This window comes from Gobio gobio (genome assembly GCF_949357685.1).
Source record: "Gobio gobio genome assembly, chromosome: 4".
Lineage (NCBI taxonomy): Eukaryota > Metazoa > Chordata > Actinopteri > Cypriniformes > Gobionidae > Gobio > Gobio gobio.
The window spans coordinates 27,548,595-27,569,150 of NC_137100.1; the positions used below are offsets into that span (position 1 = coordinate 27,548,595).

The 20,556-nt window shown below is 37.9% G+C and overlaps 1 protein-coding gene across 9 annotated transcripts in view; it reads left to right on the plus strand.

The window, feature by feature from the left end:
- mef2cb (myocyte enhancer factor 2cb) overlaps positions 1 to 20,556 on the plus strand; it is a 92,048-nt gene that overhangs the window by 37,755 nt on the left and 33,737 nt on the right. For all 9 annotated transcript variants that reach the window (XM_079815038.1, XM_079815042.1, XM_079815040.1 and 6 more), the window contains exons 2-3: positions 3,977 to 4,167; positions 15,077 to 15,280. In XM_079815038.1, the coding sequence (XP_079671164.1) occupies positions 4,114 to 4,167; positions 15,077 to 15,280 (258 nt within the window). In that variant the 5' untranslated portion in view covers positions 3,977 to 4,113. The remainder of the gene's footprint in view (positions 1 to 3,976; positions 4,168 to 15,076; positions 15,281 to 20,556) is intronic.

The following is a 20,556-nucleotide window of genomic DNA, read 5'->3' on the forward strand; positions in this document are numbered from 1 at the left end:
TACATATATATATATATTTTTTTTTTGATGGAACACTAGGGACTGAGCCGACCCAGAATTGTGCCTGTTTATGAACGTACTCATTGCCCTCACAGTTCCATTTCTTAGAAGGAGAGAGAGACGGAGAGAAAGAGAGAAAAACACACAGCACCTCATTACATCCCAGTGCCGGCACCCCCACCTCTCTCTCCTTTTTCCCCCACGATTTCTCCTCGTTCCCCCACCACCCTTGTGCTCTGTGGCAGAGAAAGAGAGGCATGGTTAACAGATGGGAGGGTGGACGGCAGCCTCTCCTCCCTTTCCTCAAGAGAGACCTGCTCACATATCTCTAGTTTTCCTTTGGCTTTCTCCGCTCGCTCTGATTTGCTCTTTGTGCTGTTGCTTTGAGCCCAATATATCAAATGAGAAAGGTTGTGGGTTAACTTCTTATCTTTCCCTCTCTGTCCTGTAGCATTGCTCCATGACCCTTCAGCCCTTGGTGATGACCCCTCTTCCAGGCTTTCTTCTGCCTATCACACTATGCCAAACCTGTCCTGAGGTTCATTTTTGGGGGGAGGGATCTTTCTGGCCCTTGACTCTCTCTCTCTCTTTCTCTCTCTCTCTCTCTCACCCTTCCCATATGCTTTGGCTGTGGATTAGCTGAATTGGCTTAGCATGGCAGAGAAAGCCTGTTAGTAGTCCCTCTCCGCCTCACTCTTTCTCTCGCAGGCATAATTGCATAAACTAAACTTTAAAAGCCTCTCACACACATATTTGATCTTAAACACACATAGTATTTGTCAGCCACTTGGTTAGCCACACTTGTGCATTAAGAACAGACATATTGGATCAGATATTGCATACGAGTGCTTGTGTGGTGGTGAAGGGGCCTAATGTACATCTAAAGCGCCTCTGGCTACTGATCAACCACAGCTTGTCTGCACTGTAGTTCGGCTTTACTGGTGTAAATTGGATTGCGCTCATCTGTGGTAATCTGAAAACAGATGAGTGTGAGCATGTGAGCATGTGTACATGTGAACGAGGGGATGATGGAGCGAGAGAGAGAGAGAGATGTGGGAGGTGGGGTGGCCAAAGTGAACAGGGTGAAGGGAGAATGAGAGATTGCGCTCAGGTCGAAACAGGTTGCCCCAGTGCTTACACGGGTAAGCTAAGGTGACAATAGAAAAGTTTCCTAGTGCTTCAAATCACCCCACATTTAGTGGCACCAAAAAGTATTTGGACACTTAATTCTCGCACAGAATTGAACAAAATCTGTATATAATTTGGATAAAATATCAAACCAAGTCACATTAATTTAACTTTCTGACAATAAATAAATAGTTTATGCGGATTAATCTGGATGTATAATTGTTTTAGTTTTTTTAATCTATTGTTGTACTTTTAATTTCATTATTACTTTTTATTTTCTCTTTTTGAGATGTTTACTTTTAAGTACAATTATAATATATTTTTTTAATGCTTTACAAATAATCATAACAATAACAATACTGTATAATTTATTATTATTAAAAATATGTATTTATTTGATTATTTGTTTTTTTAAACTAGTGCTGTCAAATCGATTAATCGTTATTAATGGCATCCAAAATAAAAGTTTGGGTTTACATAATATATGTGTGTGTACTGTGTATAATTATTATGTTTAAATACACACTCATTCGTGTATATATGTATGAAATATTTGCATGTATATACTGTATATATATATATATATATATATATATATATATATATATATATATATATATATATATATATATAATTTGTATTACATATAAATATAACACATTTATCTTAAATATATACATGCATGTGTTTGTATTTATATATACATAATAATTATACACAATACACACACACACACACACACACACACACATATATTATGTAAACCCAAACTTTATTTTAGATGCCATTAATCACGATTAATTGAATTGATGTCCAGAACTAAATGTGGGGTCATTGCAAAAAATAAGTAAATAAATAAATAAAATGAAGGTTTTAAATCAAGGTCTATCATCCTTCACTTACAGATATTGATATTTTGTTAAATCTAATGCAATAAAGTTCATACTTTAATCATTTTTGGTGCCACTGTAAACAGGAATCAGTGCTCAGATGAAGCCCATTAAAGGACATTTAAAGTTACGTAAGGCACGGCAGGTCCATGTTGAGACTGTGGCGTGATTGAATGAGGATTACGGACCTGTCGTTATCAATGAGGAAGCTCCTCTTGGAGTCGCAGCCAAAGACCCTGTTTTGATTGAGTTAACTACTTAATCAGCTTTCAAATGCGAGCAGCGAAACCGCACTCGGTGACGCCAGGTCCTGCTGGCTGCGCGGTGGGTAAATATTTACACAGGCGTCCAGTCATTATCACCAGCTTGTAGTTGAGCTGTTTTGCTCCTTGTTTTATGTCTTTTACAGTGGTCCTCTAAACAATCATCAAGCCGCTTCGGATTTCGCCACTTACACGTTAAGACGTGCTCGCTAACAGCTCTTGGTGAAGTACAGAGCGCTTTTGTTTGTATGCTAATAGAGTGTAATCTTATTCACAGTTATTATTAGAGACAATGGAAAATACATTATATCAATATCAGCACAAGGTTGTATTTGTAGCGAAGAAACTATGTATTTAACAACTCTACTTCAACAACACCGAAGGAATCCAACAATTCTGTGTGGAATTTCGTAGATTAGCAGCATCCTATGAAATGAAGATGTATCTCAGCCAATGAAATTAGAGTTTGCTTGCGGTTTAACGCACATGACATGGAAAAGTCTCTCGAACACTTCCAAACCCCTATTCCACCCATAAACACTTGATTATTAATAAATGAGAGAAGCATGGCAACGCGGAAAGACGTGAGAAGCGCAGCATATCCTTTAGGTGTATCTACATCAATGTTCCGTGCTTGCTCTGGCAGGTGAAATCTGGTTCAGAAAGAAGAAAAAGAGCCGGAGAATAAAGAGAAAGCAATGGAGGGCTTTTAACGTGACACCACTGACAGCTTTACTGCATTACAGAAAGCTTAAATAATGGGACGCTCATTTGCATAACGAGGGACGTTATCACCTCTACTGTCAGAATAAAACACAACAACACTTCTGCCGCTCCTCCCAGAGATGAATCGGGTTGGCCTACTTTACGGCACCAAAGAGGTGCGCACATGCACACAAACACCGGTGCGCGCACATGTGTGTTCTGTGATCGTGAGCTCTCGCACTGCGTGGATCTAAGCTGTGAGCACTTTATAGAAAGCCTGGGTTAGCTTCTCGGGTGAGGGCAGCCTTTCAAAAGGCTCAGCAGGAGGGCCTGATAAAGGCCCCGCGCACCTCATTCCCAGAGATACGGAGAGTGGAGCAGAGCCGTGATGTGACAATAGGATCATATTCCAGAGCGGGTTTGACAAGGGCTAAATCAGGATGGCCCAGGTTTCCATTCAGGTTCTTCTTCAGATCTTATGATACGTGGATAGTAAAGCCTCATCTTTCGGGGCACCGTAGCTCAGCCGCAGTTTTGTTGCGTTCACACAAAATCTCAGCTAAAAGGGAAATACCAGTGTGTTCGTTCAGCATGCTAGTGACAATTCTATGCGATGTTGCACCAGCGTTGTTTAGGAAAGTGCCGCTGTTTGTCGTTCAGGCGACAGTAAACGTTACACTGCAAATGATTAGAGCTGTTAAGTTAGTGGCACTTCCAAAACACTGTCAAATTCTCTGTGACTGTAGAGAGAGCATGACAGTGCTGTCTACCCTCGTAGTCGCAACCGAAGCGCGAGAATCTGATTTGCATGATATTGATGGCAGAAAACAGCGCTGCCTCGAAACGTCTACGGATTCTTTTGTCTTTATTTGCTGTCCCATGTGGCCCAGACTCTGCCTTTCCCTGTTTTTTTAACGTTGCGGTTTTGCCATTTTTCATCTGACTTAATGCCTCTCTCTCTCTCTCTCTCTCTCTCTCTGCCTTTCACAGGTACAGCTACTGGAATCTTTGAATTGAGCGGAGGAAGTCAAGAGAAGAAAGCCTGGTTTGAAGAAAACGCAAGCAAAAACAGAGGGACAAAAGAATAAAGTTCATTGGTGAAAGAGAGAGACGAAAAGACGGGGACAATGGGGAGGAAAAAGATTCAGATCACACGGATTATGGATGAACGCAACAGACAGGTGAGTCACGCTGACCAGAAGGTGCCAAAAACTACCTCTAGACAACTTCCTTCACAGAAGTGATGGGTTATTTCAAACTAAAATAGACCAAGTAGGTGGTGTGCGCACGCTAATTGTCGGCGTCTTCGCACGCTGCCACTTCTTGCTTACGGCAGTGGAATATTACTTTAGCTGGGGCAGGGTGGGTGGAGAGCACAAACACGCAGAGATGGCAATGGTGGAATGATGCCACATGCTTCAGGGCTTTAGGTGGAGTCAACACAGAGGTAGAAGATGGCCCTCGAGGGGCCTTCCTGCCTTAGCTAGTAGTTTTCCTCTTGTGTAGCTTAAGTTATTTTCATAATATAATTTTTTTTTTTGTAATCTCTGCTGAAAAAAAAAAAAATCTGCTTAAATTAGGTCTTTGCTGTTTTAAGTCAGGCCAGTAGGTCTCCAATTCTGGCCAAGCTGGTTTTCAGCTAGTTTAGCTGATTGGTAGGCTGGTTTCCTAACCAGCAGGCAAGTGCCCAAACCCCCTCTAAAACCAGCAAACCAGACCAAACCAGCTTTGACTAGTTTAAGATGGTTTCTTCTACATGCATGGTACTAAAAATTATAAAATAATTGTATTATTTGACTGACTGTGTGTGTGTGTGTGTTCTTCAGACAATTTCTAATTCAACATATTTGTTAAAGGGTTAGTTCACCCAAAAATGAAAATTCTGTCATTACCCTCATGTCATTCCAAACCCGTAAGACCTTCGTTCATCTTCGGAACACAAATTAAGATATTTTTGATGGAATCGGAGCGCTCACTGACCCCTCCATACACTCTAAAAAATGCTGGGTTAAAAATAACCCAAGTGTGGTTGAAAATGGACTAACCCAGCAATTGGGTTGTTTTTAATGTTTGCTTAAAACAACCCAGTTGCTGGGTTAAAACAACCTAATCGCTGGGTTAAACCTACCCAGTTGCTGGGTTAGTCCATTTTCAACCCAACTTGGGTTATTTTTAACCCAGCATTTTTTGTAGACAGCAATTTAATGACCTCTTTTAAGACCCAGAAAGGTATTCTCATCGCATCATAAAATTAAGGTTGAACCACTGTAGTCACATGGACTATTTTAACAATGTCTTTACTACCTTTCTGGGCCTTGAAAGTGGTAATTAAATTGCTGTCTATAGAGGGGTCAGAGAGCTCTCAGATTTCATCAAAAATATATTCATTTGTGTTCCGTTTTGGAACGACATGAGGATGAGTAATTAATGACAGAATTGTAATTTTTGGGCGAACTAACCCTTTAATGCGTTCAAAATTGAACAATTAGAAAAGCATTCTGTTTTGTGTCTCCATTTCTCTGGCCGTGAAACAGAATCAAGTCAGGAACACACAAAAACAGGCAGATATTATGCATAGCAGATACTGTAGTTATATTGATCGTATTGGTGCCAGTTACATAGACGCTTGTTTTACTGCAAGATCAATACATGTTCTTTAGGCTTGACATTTACATTTGTCCCCTTATTGAAGAAAAAAAATCAGGAAAGCCTGGAAAGCAGTTTGCTGTTTGACAGAATGTAACCTTGACTAGTTTGAGGTTGTTCTCTTTAACTCTCTGAACAGTCAACCAGAGTCCTCACATCCTTTTACAGGATGACACTTTGTCACAGAAACAGACATTTGTAGTTCCTCAGTCTGGTCTGAAGAAGAAGAAGAAGAAAAAAAGATGTGATTTTGGGAAAAGGACTTGGCTAACAGTTGATATGACTGAGTGAGACCATACTGCTGCAGTTAATGGCTGCTGTCTGGACCTTGGGTGGGTTGATCAATTATTGAAGATAGTGTGAGGGCCTGAGGAGAAGTGGAGGAGAAAGTGAGAAAAAAGCGGGTGAGGAAAGTAATGGGCGTGTCAGCCGGAGCAGACGGAGGGGGCACAGTGACATTAGTCATTCAGTACTTGTGGGTTGAGTAAGTTCTCCCCCTTGAGGAAACCAGAGGCTCGCATGCATGTGGGCTTTCATGCCAAACGCTGAAAGAATGAGTCAAGGTACTTCTCAAACCAGAAACTTCTCTGTTCTCTGTTTCTGTTTATTTTGAAAAACCAACAAGTTTTGATGTTAACAAGGCATCATATTGAATTTGCTTCGGAGTTTAAAATAACACAAATGTATATATATATAGTTTGCACTTCAAAGGTTTGTGTTTATAAAAAATAAGTCGTATTGGTGAGTGTACAGTATGTGCACTTAAAGTAGTTCACCCAGAAATGATATTTTTGTCATTATTTATTCACTTCTACTAATTTTAGTAGAACTTAACACACATTTTTCAAGAGTCTCAACGCAGCTCTTTTCCATACAGTGATCATTCATATCTATCAAGCTCCAAAAAAGCACAAGAAAAGTACTACAAACGTCTAACCAGTGATATTTTATATCATTGTCTCTAAAAATCTGTTTCCCATACAGTGAGAAAATATAGTGAGTCCATAGTGACAGAATTTTCCTTTTCAGGTAAGCGTTTAGGTTTTACACAAACTTTCAATGCTCGGAGGTTTCTAATCATAAGCACAGATAAAAAGGAAAGGAGGAAAGAAACGGAGAGAAGGAGGAGGGGGGGCGGGGAGGCTGAGGTCAGGATGTTTTTGGCGAGGCTATCGGATTGCACTGAGAGCATCCTGTCTTGGTGTTATCGCTGTTCTCCTCTCCTTCTCTCTCTCTGTGTGTTTCTCTCACTCCCCCTTAACCAGACTTCAAGATCAGAGATTGATACAGGAAGGACACCTGATGAGAGTCAATGCCACAGATTTCCAGGTCTTGGGATAGAAAAGAAGAAAGGGAGGACAAACAATGACATTGATTTCCTTTTGGCCAGTTTCCTTAAGTATGGTTAAAAAGTAAGGCTTGTATACTAATTAAGTACGTTTGTTCTGTGAATGTTCAGATGCGTCACACTGTGTGGGATTGACCTCTTGGCGCACTACAAAAATAAACTTCTAAGCTGCATGAGGGATAATGGAGTAGATACCATTTAAATGTGTATAATTATTTGTAATGCATTACTTATTAAACACAGAAGCCCTAGAACATGACATTTATCCTTTTGCCAAAAATTCGTCAAACTTTTGTATGCTTAATGTCTAGTAAGACCACATCGTTACCCATATGTCAACAACTTTAATAAAAAGCAATGCCAAAACATACTGTGGCCTTGCAAAGTGATACAAATAGGCCCATAAATTCTCTAGAGAGGTTTTGGTCAGAAGATGCTTTGCTGAAAACATGCATCATAAATCGTTGTGTATTTATAGCGCATACGCCATGTTCGACAGCTGGCACAAGGGTTATCATTGACTCTTGTCCTCTTGCTGCCATTCATATGGGGCTGTGGCAAACAACCCGCTTCATTGTATTACATGAGAACCATGAAGACAGACATCACAAGACAAGAATGGGGGACCTTCGACTTACAAAGGGTTTTTTCGTTTCTATTTGGCTTTTTCTCTCCCCTCTAGCTCTTAATGTGTTGAAGACGTGGCTGGGGCTGTGCATATTTTCACTTCCTCTTTAAGGAAATCTTTCCATACCGAAGCCAAATAAACAACAGACTGCTTCAATGGTGTTACCTTAAGCACGGCATTCTTGAGATGTTTGCTCTTTTTTCATGCAAATGCATCTAAATTCTGTAGCAGAGTTTCATCTTTATATATAAAAAAAATTCCTGTGGTAGCAAAGCTGGATTTTCAGCAGCCATTACTCCAGTCTTCAGGGTCACGGGATTTCCTTCAGAAATCATTTTAATATGCCTATCTATCTATCTATCTATCTATCTATCTATCTATCTATCTATCTATCTATCTATCTATCTATCTATCTATCTATCTATCTATCTATCTATCTATCTATCTATCTATCTATCTATCTATCTATCTATCTATCTATCTATCTATCTATCTATCTATCTATCTATCTATCTATCTATCTATCTATCTATCTATCTATCTATCTATCCATCCATCCATCCATCCATCCATCCATCCATCCATCCATCCATCCATCCATCCATCCATCCATCCATCCATCCATCCATCCATCCATCCATCCATCCATCCATCCATCCATCCATCCATCCATCCATCCATCCATCCATCCATCCATCTATCTATCTATCTATCTATCTATCATCTATCTGTCTGTCTGTCTGTGTCTGTCTGACTGTCTGTCTGTCTATCATCTATCTGTCTATTTATCTATTTTTATTATATATATATATATATATATATATATATATATGTTAAATCTTATTAACCCCAAACATTTGAACAGTTGTTTATATGAAATAGTTTTTGTTATCTAATATGTAATTCTCTGTACCTAATATTATTGCATAAACTTTTATCGCATATACTGTGATTTAATTTAATGTATTAGTACATTTAGCCTAATTTGTTGTTTAGAACGATTATAAGGCAGAAAGAGCTAAATGAAAAGGGCAAAAGTATATGATATAACCGCTAAGAGCTTGAAAAATGGATATACTATAAAAAAAACTTAACCTACTCGGCCCATAAGAATCGTCATTTTCAAATGTCTGAATGCTCTGAAAATTTTGGCCCAGTTGTCATCTTCCATCATTTCCTTGCTGATATCACCTCTTCCAGATTGGCAGCTTCCCTACGGCCCACCCTGACTCTGGCGCCATGCTTATGGGCACAAGGCCTCATTCGCCCTGGGCGGCCACTTTGGCTCCCTAGCCCACCTCCTGAAAACACTTGCGAAGAGCAAGGCACCTCCAGCAGGCCTCCCTGGCGTTGACTGGCTGCCCAGAAGCTTAGACAGAGGGCATCAGTGTGAGGAGCCTGGCTTTCTTCCCCTCAGCCACTCAAACACTTTCCTGGGCACGTCACATGAAAGGACCCCCTGTGTCATAAAAGTGTTAGCCACATCGCTAACAAGAGCATGCTTACTGACTCATTTTCACACTGTTGAAAACACAGCATACACTTACAGGCATGTGTGCGAGAGATGAATCTATCTAATAATTATTTAAAATAAAATTAGATTTAGTCAGTGACAGTTGGGAACCAATGTCAGTGATGATTTATCTGCCATGATGCCAGGAGAGGCCGGGACATAGTGTCTGATAGCGATAAGGGCGAAAAGGCTGATGACTGCAGACTTTTCTTGGAAAATAAAATCAAACACATACAGATGATTCTCACGAAGACTCAATGAGTTCAGGAAATGAGTTCATCTTTTTATTGTCCAGCATTCCAAAAATGTTATATAATGTTATATAAAAAAAAAAATATATATATATATATATATATTAAGTGATATAAGTGATTATAAAGAGATACGTTTTCTATTTTAAAATAAATGCTTTTTTGGAACTTTAAATTCATCAAATAATCCTATTAAGTAAAATATTAAGTAGCATGTTTTCAACATTGATAATAATATGAAATGTTTCTAGAGCAGAAATTCAGCATATTACAGCATATGATTTCTGAAGGATCATGTGACACTGGAGAGTCAACTTTGCCATCACAGAAATAATTTACACTTTAAATCATATTGTGCAACCTTAATGAGCATATTTTACTGAGCAAATTTTTATTCTGTTTTTAATTTCATTTCAGTTTTATTTGAATAGGACAAGAAGGGAATTATGACGGCCACTTTAAGGTTTTAATTAACCTACAAAGAGCAAAAAGAACAATGACAAAGGTGACATTTATGGATTTTCTTCAGCAGAAAGGCTCAGTAAAAAGGGTCAGTAGTTACTTCTGTTTTAGAAATCCAGTTTCTGGAAGCCTCCGTGTGATGTACTTTCATTCAGAAGTACGTACTTTAATTGGCACTCAACATGCATGTGGTTTTCACCCCTCTAACTGACTTAGCAAATGCAGGCACCACACGTTCCGTAGGCTTCTGTTACCTTTCTTTTCATCTCTGCCTCATGATGGTGTGATGGCATGGAGACGGTGCTTGATTCAGCCACCCATGACAACAGAGGCGTCTCTCCAATCAACAACGGAAAGGTGTAAAACAGTTTGAGTAAAATTAACAGCAAGAAAATAATGAGGCCCTCTGGGTATCCCATCACCCCTTGCTCTCCCCTCCACGATTCCCACCTTTCTCTTGTGATCGTTACCTCTGCGCCTGTCTCCTCACGAAACACGCTGTGCGTGTTTTTTCACTTTTTCATCTGTCTCCCTCTCGCTCTCTTCCTTTTCTGCTTCTTCACAAACATCGTCTCAAAAATTCCTTTGCTTCCGCGAAGTGTAACTTCTCCAAATTTCTCCTCTTAGAATTGATCTTCTTAAAATTCTTTTGTTCCTCTTACGCTAATTGTTATTCCACTTTTCTTCTCATTATTCAGAGCTTTTCTCATTTTCATTTTTCACGCAGGTTTTGTTTCTTATTATGTTTCTGCTGATGACCTTCAAAACTTTCTGCGATACTCATTGAGCTTTGAAAGCTGTGATGTGAAATATCGCATGACTTTTAAACATATTTTGTTACTGTCAGTGTAGTTTAGCAGAAGCTCTAAGTTTGTTAAACACAAAAACACCCTCTATCATGCTTTGACATTTAGATTTAAGATGTTTAGAAAGGAAAAAGAGCAGAATTTGCTGGGTCCCGCATGATGTATATTGTCAATGCAACCCCTACTGTGAGACTTTACCATAATGATTCATACAGTATAACATAGAGCGTGAGCGGGGAGATTTTGGGGTGCGTGGGTCGCACGGATCACGGTTCATGGGCAGATGGTGACAAATGGACATTCATCCTCCCTGTCTCTGTCCTCTAGAGGAACTCCCCAGGGGAAAAAATGCACTGGAGGCGGGAAGCAGAAGCGAAGCCATTGTGAAGGGGAAGCTGTCAGGCACTTCCTGTTATGAGAGGAAATGCATACAAATGTGCTTCCTGACCTCCCCCCTCTGACTCCCCCTCACACACGTGCATACACACACACACACACACACACACACACACACACACACACACACACACACCAAACTCAGGCTGGGAATCAGACCTTTTTTCTCCTTTCTCCCTTTCATTCTTTTTGTTTGGCAGTAGAAAATGATTCTAAGTGCTTTGAACAGCAGTTCAAACTCACCTTACGTGCGCAACGGCGCATTTATGTCTACATGCTCGGCAGTTTGTTTGTCACGCATGATAAGAATGTGCTCACATGATAAGGGCTTCACACTCCTGCGGTCTACAGGTTCAGGGCTCCAAGAAACAAAATCACGATCGCTATGAACCGTGGTCCTTCATTCTTTGCAGCTCTCACCACATCGAGGAGGTGTTGCAACTGGCATTTTCTGCAATTAACACGCTGGATCGCTGAAGGCTCATGAGCTTCACAGATTGTGGAGGCAGGTAGTGAGCAGGAGAAGTGGAAGAACATCACACTCAAGGCCCTTGTGATCACTTTACACCAGCATGTTACATATATGGTGAACCTAAAAATGGTTTTGGAGACAAAGATTGACAGAAGACTATTTTAATGTTCTTCTTCATCAGATGAGATACAATAAGTAGTATTTGGCTAGTTTTCAGTCATGTGATGCCAAAATGGTGGTTACAGTGAGGTGGCTCACTTAATGTCAAAAAAATGTACCGCTTTTATTAGGCTACTATTAGGATTGGAGTCTTCATCTCATGTTGAGTGGACATGCATTGTTAAAAAGTGATCAGTTGACTTTACTTAAAAAAGTGAGGACACCCATTGCCTTAAAATGATTAAGTATAGCCTATATAAACCATGCGTAATTGAAAAAAAAGTTATTCCAACATAACCTCTTTTTTTTCAATTACGTATGAAGTTTATTTACTTTTTAATTTTAAGGCAACACGTTTCCTCACTTTTTTTTTATTAAGTCAACTGATCACTTTTTACAGTGTAATTTTTTTCCACAAATTTTTCAGGAGTAAAACTTACTAGGATAGTTCACAAAAGAAAGAAAAAAAGGAGCTTTGTCATCATCTACTCACCCTCATGTCGTTCCAAACCTGTATGGCTTTCTTTCTTCTGCAGAACAAAAAAGAAGCTATTTTGAACAATGTTGGTAACCAAACAGTTTTGATGTCCATTGACATTCATTGTATGGACGAAAAATCATAATTTATGTTCCACAGAAGAAACAAAGTCATGGAATGGCATGAGGGTTAGCAAATGATGATAGAATTTTAATCTTTAGGTGAACTATCCCTTTTAAAAAACACCGTTCACTTAAACAGGTTGGGAATGTACGTATGTGACCTTGCAGTTTTAGAAAAAAAAGACACGATGAAGGATAAGTGAAGTATCTTTAGTATGTGTTGTTTTGTGACTGTGGGTGTTGATGTCACTAGCCACAGTTATGAGCTTGACCACAGTGATTATTTAAAGTCCTTATATCTCCATATCTTGAGTATGTGTGATACTACTTCCTCTTTCAGAGAACTGCCCAGTGCAAATTGCTACATTTATTTTGGATGTGTGAATTATTGACTGACCAAAAACTTATTTGCTATTCAAATAATCCAAAATTCAAAGTCTGTTCATCAAACACATTGTTCAGCGTTTTCTTTTCTCAAACTGCTGTCATACTGGAGTTTTTTTGGCTTGTTCTTTTTGCATCTTGTCACACTTGCCAAATCTCCAGAAGCCTCAAGAAGAAACCTCTCAGAACTGCTAAGCCACAATGTGGAAGCTCGAAACTTTCACTTTGGCTTTATCTTGCAGAAAAGGGAGCTGTCAAAACATCAGTTGTGTTCTTTAAGTGGCTGTTCGACTTGTCAAAATGAACTTGTCAAAATGATACATAATCAATACATCATTACTTCGCTCATAAATTATTCGAAATATGATGATAGAAGATGACCAGCAGGATGAGATTCACCTCGGTATATTTTGTAGCTACTGTATAATCTCAGAAGAATGAGAGATCACTGTCAAATTAAAATTGGTAATTGATTAAACTCCAGTTCAAGTACACATATTATAAAAAGTGCTAACAGGCTATTATTCTCTTAAGGGGATTGTACACAAAAATGAAAATTATTTGATCATCTATTGACCATCATATTGCACCAAACCTGCATGACATCCTTTATTTTGTGGGTCACAAACAAATGTTCTCAAATGTCATCAGTGTTATTTGTGACCCTGGACCACAAAACCAGTCATAAGTCGCACGGGTGTATTTGTGGCAATAGCCAACAATACATTGTATGGCTTTCTTTTATGCCAAAAACCATTAGGATATTAAGTAAAGATCATGTTCCATGAAGATATTCCTAACGTGAATATGTCAAAAATTTATAATTAGTAGTAATATGCATTGCTAAGGATTTTAAAGGCGTTTTTTTCAATATTTAGATTTGTTTGCACCCTCAGATTCCAGATTTTCAAATAGTTGTATCTTGGTCAAATATTGTCTTATCCTAACAAACCATACATCAATGTAAAGCATATTTATTTCAGATGATGTATAAATCTCAATTTTAAAAAATGTGAACCTTATGACTGGTTTTGTGATTCAGGGTCACATTTTGGACCTCACACTTTCAATATATATATATATATATATATATATATATGAAAAGTGTATATAAATATATATATATATATAAATATATATATATATATATATATATATGAAAAGTATATATATATATATATATCTTTCCTTTCCACTTTTCATAAAGCTACACAAGTTTTGTTTAGACAATATCCATATTTTTAAATTAAAACTTTCTGAAACAAAAACTTAATCTACTCTCTCAAATAGGGCTCAATCTTTTTCTTTTTCTTTTTTCATTTAACACACCATATAAGCTAAAGAGTTTCACCATGACAACATCAGAAACAAATTATCATAATCAAAGAAATGTAATACCTTATGCTAATACATGCTTATTTTTTTTCCCTTATAAAATTGCTTTGGTGAACACGCACAATATATTTTGTAATATTATGCACTTGCCTTCTGCAATAAATAATGTATAGATTTGCCACGGACATTGTCACATTAAAAGGTGTGTGTGACCATTTTTGTTACACATGAAGAGTTTAGTGGTTAGGTTCCTCCTCTGTTTGGGTCTGAGCGTGTGCGGTTTCTCCAGCGCTGTTTTTAAGTGCTCAAGAGACATGAAACCTATGAGGTCAGAAAGAGATGCTTCTTTTTTTTAATTTTGCTAATTTAGACGAGAGCATGCACTGAGAAGTCATTAACAGCCTCTCAAACACTCTGAGGCAGCGATGATCTCCGTGCGTGAGTGTTTGTATGTCTGTGCATCTGCTGAAAAGTGCATTTTCACACAGATGCACATGAGGAGAATTTGCCTTCCGTGCAATGCAGGCTTAATCTTAATTATTTCCCCAATTTGCTTGAGGTGAATATGGTTAACCCTAATCGTGAAATAAAATCCTAATTATACAGTTGAACTATTGTATCAGAGGGGCCAGACACACTTAGTGTTACTGTATTAATCTTAAATGAAAGGTTATTGCATTGTTTCGGAGCACTCAGGTAATATTTCAATTAGTAAGCTCTTTTCTTCTTATGAATGTAAGAATAAAAGCAAAAGTGAGATAAGAGATATTTTACTTTGGGTTAAAGAATGGCATTTTTAAAAGATCTTCAGTTGATTTATGAGAGGAAGGAGCTATTATGCTATTGTCTATTTTTCCAGATAATTTGGAAGAACACAAAGGAAAATAAAGGAAAGTAGACAGAAGGAAAGAAAAGTAACATTGATTTTCCGAAGAGACGCTGTTTTTAGGACAACTCAGGAGTCAGGAATATTTAAGAGCATCAACGCGCTGAGCAAACACACATAGAGTCATCCATCTCAGTTTTTATACGCCGTCAGTGCAGCCTGCGACTTGTCTAACCTTGTTTCCCCTCTTCTGTCTCTGTCTAGGTGACGTTTACAAAGAGAAAGTTTGGCCTGATGAAGAAAGCCTATGAGCTGAGCGTGTTGTGTGACTGTGAGATTGCCCTCATCATCTTCAACAGTACCAACAAGCTGTTCCAGTATGCCAGCACAGATATGGACAAAGTGTTGCTCAAATACACCGAGTACAACGAGCCACATGAGAGCAGGACCAACTCTGACATTGTGGAGGTGAGTTTCTCTAAACACACTAACCTGACATTCCCACACTAAGCAGGTTATTGTTATGATTGTTATAATGATTTTTCTTTTCATAATAATTATTAAAAAAAAACACTACTGCTCAAAAGTTTGGGGTTTGTAACTTTTTTGGTTTGTTTTTGAAAGAAAAAACCAAGGCTGCAATTATTTGTTCAAAGATACAGTAAACAGTCATTTTGTGAAGTGTTATTACAATTTAATAATAATTGTTTTTAATACATTTTAAAATGTAATATATTCCTGTGATGGCAAAGCTGAATTTTCAGCATCATCACTCCAGTCTTCAGTGTCACACGATCCTTCAGAAATCATTATAATATACTGATTTGGTGCTAAATGATAAAAACTGCTTCCACAATTTTTTTTTTTAATAATCTCATAATCAATGTTCAAAACAATGTTGTGCTGCTTAATATTTTTGAGGAAGCATTTTTAATAAACAAAAATCTTGATTATGATCATGACGAAACCATGAGACTTTTTATAAATAGAAAGCTCATCTAGCGCATGCATTATTTAAATAGATCTTTTGTGACATTATACATGTCTTTACTGTCAATTTTGATCAGTTTAATGCATCCTTGCTATATATATATATATATATATATATATATATATATATATATATATATATATATATATATATATATATATATATATATATATATATATATAGTGTGTTTTTATCTTACTGACACCAAACGTTTGAACAGTAGTGTGAATTTTTCACTTTTTTATGACATTTCTGATCAAGTTAAAATAAATGTTAATAAATGTTATGTACTTTAGTTGCTGTTCAAAATGAAACTTATGACAATATGTTACATAGGAAATGTTAGGTTGAATGAAAGTCTGGGTGGGGGACTGTAAAGGTTGAAAACCCCTGCAACAGTGAGTGTGTATACAGAAAGATGTACATAAATGAGTGTTTTATGTGTGATATTTCAGTAGACGAAATGTATCATTAACACGTGACTATGACTTCCTTGTGCATAGTGCCATTGCTCCCTTATTTTCAGCTCAACCCTTGTCCATGACACTATAGACACAAACCCAACACGTTTTTAGCAGTCTAATGGACTAGAAAATAGACTATATAAAAAGTGCACTAAATACATCCAGTGTCATGCTGTATTTCATTGCACTCTGTTCTTTCTGAATGCATGCTGCTTTGATGTCTACATTTTCTCAATCAGCTTAATGCTCCTAAAAGCTCTCAGGTCTTAGAGGCAGTTGTCTGTTGGTTCCTGCCTTTAACCGTACCTGAGGTCAGGCCATGCTAAGCGATTGGCGGCAAACATCCAAAAGCATGTTGCAGCGTGAGCTGTAATCTGCTTTTCTGAGATGTCACAACAAATCTTGACAAGCAAAGGTGACATACATCGGTTGACAAGGTGGTCCTTTGAAGGACTAAAGGGCTTTAAGGTATCCTCTCGCCATGCCAAAGCACAACAACACATGGACAGGTCCACATCCACAAACATTTCTTAATATCCCTAGATCTATGGGTGAGTTTGTGAAGTGGTTTGTTCTCAATCTAAGTGCAATCCAATTGCTTTGCACTTCGAGTCAGACTGGAAAAAAAACTTGTTTTTCCGTCTACTTCCTTTTTATCTGCACACTCTGTGTCCCAACTTCCTTTCATTTAATTATATTTTTGTTTTATTTACATATTCAGCAAGAATATTTCCATACGCATATATCTTAAAAAGCCAGTGTGGCATCTCTTTTCTAATTTATATATTTTTAATCTGTTTTTTTTTTTTGTGCTAGAAAATTATCATCTCGCAAAGATGGGTTTTTGTAAGTTCAGTGATCATCTGTCATAAAGTGCGAAACATGCCCTGTGTTTTTGTCTGATACAAACTCAGACCTTGAGGCAGCTTTAAAGGCAGATAGAAAGTGCTTGTTATTCCTACAGTGCATCAAGGCACAATTATAAAAATGCACTCCAAGCATGAGCAGCTGCTCATTGCACTTGTGAAAAGACTCAAGTAAATGTATAATACTAGATTTATTGTGATTTATTCTTAGAATATTTGTCATTCATTCATATTGGAGTCCTCAGAAACTGAACAGTCATATGCTTTTTAGTGTGTATTATAGTCCACACTTCATGGCCAGTTGTTTAGAAATGCAAGGAAGAAATTAATCCTATTTACACTGAAGTGGTGGTATAAAAATGTGCCATTCAAGTAAATTTTTTCATTGCAATGTTTTTTATTATTATCAGGGGAGACTAAAATGGAATGTAAAGTCAGATTCACGGTCCAGCATTAATGAATAAAGACGCACTTTTTATAATTTTCAAAATTACATTTCAATAAAAGTTTTTAAATGTACTTTACAATAAACATGAATTACCAAAAATGTAATCATTTGTTTTAGTATATATTATAAAGATTATAATTTAAAAATATGGAACATACAACACTATTTAACTCTATATGACAGATATACAACTATAAAGGCATTTGAAATATTTGTCAAATATTACAGTACATTACAATTCAAACTATTATGAGTCATTCTCACATTTTTAACAAAACCTCTTTTAGTTTAGTTAGACCTGATACTCTCTTTATTATTGAGCTCTGAGATTGTTTACACCGATCAGGCATAACATTATGACCTAATGTCCTAATATATGCTATGCAGCCCCATACACCTTTCTATCAGAATCAGCATTAAGTTTTGAGCAATTTGAGCTACAGTAGCTCGTCTGTTTGATCGGACCACACGGGCCAGCCTTCGCTCCCCACATGCGTCACTGAGCCTTGGTCACCCATGACCCTGTCGCCGGTTCACCACTGTTCCTTCCTTGGACCACTTTTGATGGATACTGACCTCAATACTGATACTCAAATCATTACGCTTGCCCATTTTTCCTGCTTCCTACACATCAACTTTGAGGACAAAATGTTCACTTGCTGCCTAATATATCCCACCCACTAACAGGTGCCGTGATGAAAAGAGAATCAGTGTTTTTCACTTCACCTGTGTTTTTCTTCATTTATTTTACCCTCATGTTGTTCCAAACTTGTATGAATTTCTTTCTTCTGTTGAACACAAAATAAAATATTTTATAGAATGGCTGTAACCAAATAGTTGAACGGTAGCCATTGACTTCCATATTATTGTTTTTTTTTCTACTAATGAAGTCAATGGCTATGTCAACTGTTTGATTACCAACAATCTTCTTTTGTGTTCAACAGAATAAATAAACTCATAAAGGTTTGGAACAACTTGAGGGTGAGTAAGTCATGATAAAATTGTAATTTTTGGGTGAACTGTCTCTTCAAAAAGCAGGTCATAAATGTTACGGTTTGCCATGTGAAGACAGATCTATTAAGCACACTAAAGAATCAGCACACGCAAACATTGAATTGGAAAGAAAGTTAAAAAAAAGAGCATAGCGAGTCAAACTGCTCCCATCACCAAGCAACAGCTTTAGTGGAGTTTCTTTCCAATTTGCCAGATTTCGTGTTAGAGAAATCGATTTGAAGGTGGCTAAAATGCCGCCCTAACTGGATTTGTCGACGCTAAAGTGTTGAGCTCCTGCAGGGCCCCGTTTTTCTGCTGCTAGGTTACATCACGGCCAGGGGATGTGGGCGGTAGGAGGTAAAGAGGAACAAAGCAGGCTTCCTGTTGTGATGGCAGGATGGGGACGAGGCCTTGGGGTGGGCCGGAGGGGGAACTCGGCATAGGGGTATCAGTGCCATAGTTCAGCTTTGAGCTGTAGAGTGTGTGAGGGTTTGTGTGTGTGAGACACGCATCGACTTCGGACGGTCTCAAACGTGTGCTGTACATACATAGATTTAGCATTGTTTAAACGGGCAAAAAACACACACACTCATATAAAACACACAAATCCGAGCAATCTTTCCTGTCTTTGCCTGGAGTGCCTGTGGGGTGCAGTGGGAGGATAAGGAGAGGCAGGGGAGCCGGGCGCAGCGTGTGGGCGTCTTGAAGAGCAGCCCGCTACATTAGCAATAAAGCTCCATGTAATTAGCATGTCTTTGGTTGATAATTAGCGTTGTTGGGAGAGAGGCAGTGAGAGGCTTGCCCAGCCTCTTTAGCTCTATTTATGAGAGGCTAGAGGCTCTTCTACCCTACTCTACTATCCCTGGCTCTTTCTTTCCGCTTATGTCTTCCGTTTTCACCCCATTTTTATCTCTGTTTTCGTAGGTCAGGCCATTATTTCATTCAGCAGAAATGTATGCCTTTCTCGATCTGACAATGGCGTAATTAATAACATAAACATGCGAATGGACAATATAATTTGCAATAGAGGAACATTTTCTCGGATAGATTTTAAAAATGTTTGTCAAAAGGATCTTTCCACTATCTGATTTTATTTATTATATCACAAGACAGAATGGTGATAGATTTATAATACACATGAACCTTATTAAATAAAACAAATTAATAACTGTGTTTATTGTTATGCAAGCTAAGTAATGTTGATAGAACATATTTTTCAATTCATACATCTTCATACCTCAGTCCAAGCACCTTTGCTACCATGTTCAGCTTTCACACACAAAAAAAAAACTCATTAAAAGTCTCCTACGTCTTAACATCTGAGGCGAGGCGAAAGGTGGGAAGGTCCAGATAATTACACCTTAAGTCTTGAAGAAAGAACAAATTACGAGTGCTTGAGTAAGGTAAAATTATCTAGTTTTAGATTAGCAGGGGGGAAACAACAAAAACACAACAACATGCTTTGGTTGTCAAAAGGCTCTCTTCTGTTGGCACAAGTGCAATGCAGCATTTATTTGGCAGGTGATAAAAAAACTTAAACAGGCATAGATTTCCCATAATGCACTGTGCCAGACATTATGCCTCCCTCACGTGCTATCAGAAATGTCCTACTTCCCACTTCTGAAGTCGTGATTACGAGCTCGCTGCATTCAAGTGCTTTGTTGTCTGAAAGAACCGGAATCATGGCATTCTTAATAGGAAAACCGTATTAAAGCCAAAATGTTATTTAGCGTCCCATTCATTGACAACCATAAACATTCACCGTACTATCTAGATGCTTGACCTGGAATTCCGTTTAAATACCGGCTATTTCCGCTGTGTATAAAACATATTCATATACGTAAATATGTAATATGTATATAAACTTTAATGAAAAGACACTAATAAAGAATACCAGTCGTAGCAGCAATCGTGTTTAAAGATGATGGCAGACCCAACTCAGGAACTTGGATATCAAAATGATCCCAAGCTGGTAAATATGA